The sequence below is a fragment of the Theropithecus gelada genome, chromosome 19 (assembly GCF_003255815.1).
Source record: "Theropithecus gelada isolate Dixy chromosome 19, Tgel_1.0, whole genome shotgun sequence".
In the NCBI taxonomy this organism is placed as follows: domain Eukaryota; kingdom Metazoa; phylum Chordata; class Mammalia; order Primates; family Cercopithecidae; genus Theropithecus; species Theropithecus gelada.
Window position 1 is genome coordinate 27,161,943 of NC_037687.1, and position 2,356 is coordinate 27,164,298.

A 2,356-nucleotide genomic window follows, 5' to 3' on the forward strand; every position below is an offset into this window, starting at 1 on the left:
CTGTTGTTGGTGAAGGTCCCAGATGAAATGGCATCCCTTTTGGACCACCCCCTAACTATACCACAACCTAGGGACATGGCAGCATGGAGGAAATATGCAAGGGAAGCCCCTGGAATGATCAGAACCTGTCCCAGTTAGTGAAAAACTGTGCTACCTTCCCTCTAGGGAATAAAGGAACAAACCATCTCAACATATGGCGCCAGCGTCCTTCTCTGGGGAGTTCCTAGTGTTGATGAAGAGCAGATTGCCGAAAGGCCGTTTATGCACCTGGATCCATCTGTTCCTGAAGGCAACATTTTTCTTAAGGTTCCTAGTGTTGATGAAGGTGGGATGGAACCCAACAGCAGGACAGCTGGCTCATTACACACTCAGGTTGTCTCATCAGCATGAGTTCTCTGATAATCGGCAAGCTGTGTGCCCCAAGCAAAGGCTTTCTCATAATCATCACAGAGGTAGGCATCCTGGCCAGTGTGACGCCTCTGGTGTTCAGTCAGGTGTGAACTCCAGCTGAAACCCTCTCCACACTCCTCACATGCGTAGCGTTTGCTGCCATTGTGGACCTTCTGATGTTGGAGAAGGTGTGAGATCTGGGTGTAGGTTCTCCCACAGTCGCTACACTTGTAAGGCTTCTCTCCAGTGTGAATCCTTTGGTGTTGGATTAAGTGGATGCTCTGGTTGAAGGCCTTCCCGCATTCCTTGCAGGCGTAGGGCTTCTCGCCGGTGTGAATCCTCTGATGTTGAGTGAGGGAGGAGTTGTGACTGAAGGTTTTCCCACACTCCTTACACTTATAGGGCTTCTCGCCAGTGTGGATCTTCTGGTGCTCAATGAGGTGCGTGCTCCGGCTGAAGGCTTTCCCACATTCGCTGCACTCGTAGGGCCTCTCTCCAGTGTGAATCCTCTGGTGTTGAATGAGGTGGGAGATCTGGGTATAGGCTTTCCCACACACTTTACATTCGTAGGGTTTCTCCCCCGTGTGAATCCTCTGGTGGCGTGTGAGGGAGGAGTTCTGGCTGAAGGTTTTCCCACACTCGGTACATTTGTAGGGCTTCTCGCCGGTGTGGATGGTCTGGTGCTGAGTGAAGGATGAGGTGTGGCTGAAAGCCTTCCCACATTCATTGCATACGTAGGGCTTTTCCCCCACATGAGTGCCCTGGTGCCTCATGAGGTGGGAAATCTGCGTGTAAGCCTTCCCGCACTCGTGACACGCGTAAGGCTTCTCGCCGGTGTGAATTCGCTGGTGCTGAGCCAGGGATGAGCTGTGGCTGAAGGCTTTGCCACACTCAGTGCACTCATAGGGTTTTTCTCCAGTGTGGACTCGCTGGTGCTGAGTCAGGGACGAGCTGTGGCTGAACGTTTTCCCACACTCGTTACATTTGTAGGGTTTCTCCCCGGTGTGGATGGTCTGGTGCTGGGTGAGGGAGGAGGTGTGAAAGAAGGCCTTGCCGCACTCTCCGCATTCGTAGGGCTTCTCCCCCGTGTGGATTTTCTGGTGGCGGGTGAGATGGGAGACCTGCGAGTAGAACTTCCCACACTGGCCGCATTTGTAGGGCTTCTCGCCGGTGTGGCACCGCTGGTGTTTGATGAGGGATGAGCTCTGTGTGAAGGCCTTCCCGCAGTCCCTGCATTTGTAGGGCTTCTCTCCGGTGTGAATCCTCTGATGCTCGGTGAGCGAAGAGCTCTGAGTGAAGGTCTTGCCACATGCGTGGCAGGCGTAGGGCTTCTCGCCTGTGTGGATGATGTGGTGCTGAATGAAATACGAGCTGTTGCTGAACGCCTTCCCGCAGTCATGGCACTTGTAGGGCTTCTCCCCGGTGTGAATTCGCTGATGGAGAATATAGTCCGAATGGTAAATGAAGGCTTTCCCGCATTCCAGGCAGTTCAATGGTTTCTTCTCCACGAAGGTCCTTTGGCGTTTCAAGCTCTTCCAGGGCCTGCCCCACTCCCGGGGCCTGTCTCCACCGGGCACTCGTTGCTTCCTGATGAGGGCAGAGGCCTGCCAGAGGCTTCTCTCAAGCTCGTTACATCCAAGGCCTTTCTCCCCCAAGGTGTCTCCCTTGGAAGTAGCAAATAAACACGTCAGATGCCTCTCCTGCTTTCTTGGGTCCTCCAGTGGATAGTGACATGCCAAGGGTTTCCCCGCCTGGGCATCTGCAAGCACAGCCCTTGAAGGTCCCTCTACTGGGGAAGCCGAATCTTCAGAAATGCTCTTTTTTCGAGGTGTCTCTAGAATAGTCACAGAGTTCGTCTCCAAGTCTGAAAGAAATGGAAAATACCAACACCATCTGTCCCAGGACAAAGCAAGCTGATTACTTGGAAGTGGCAGTGTAAACCTAAAAAAAAAAAAAAAAAAAAAAA

General features: G+C 52.8%; 1 protein-coding gene across 1 annotated transcript in view; it reads right to left on the reverse strand.

Moving 5' to 3' along the window:
* Positions 1–277: 277 nt before the first annotated feature.
* LOC112611908 (zinc finger protein 345-like) overlaps positions 278–2,356 on the reverse strand; it is a 13,084-nt gene continuing 11,005 nt past the window's right edge. The window contains exon 4 of the mRNA XM_025365874.1: positions 278–2,254. Within this exon, the coding sequence (XP_025221659.1) occupies positions 369–2,254 (1,886 nt within the window). The 3' untranslated portion in view covers positions 278–368. The remainder of the gene's footprint in view (positions 2,255–2,356) is intronic.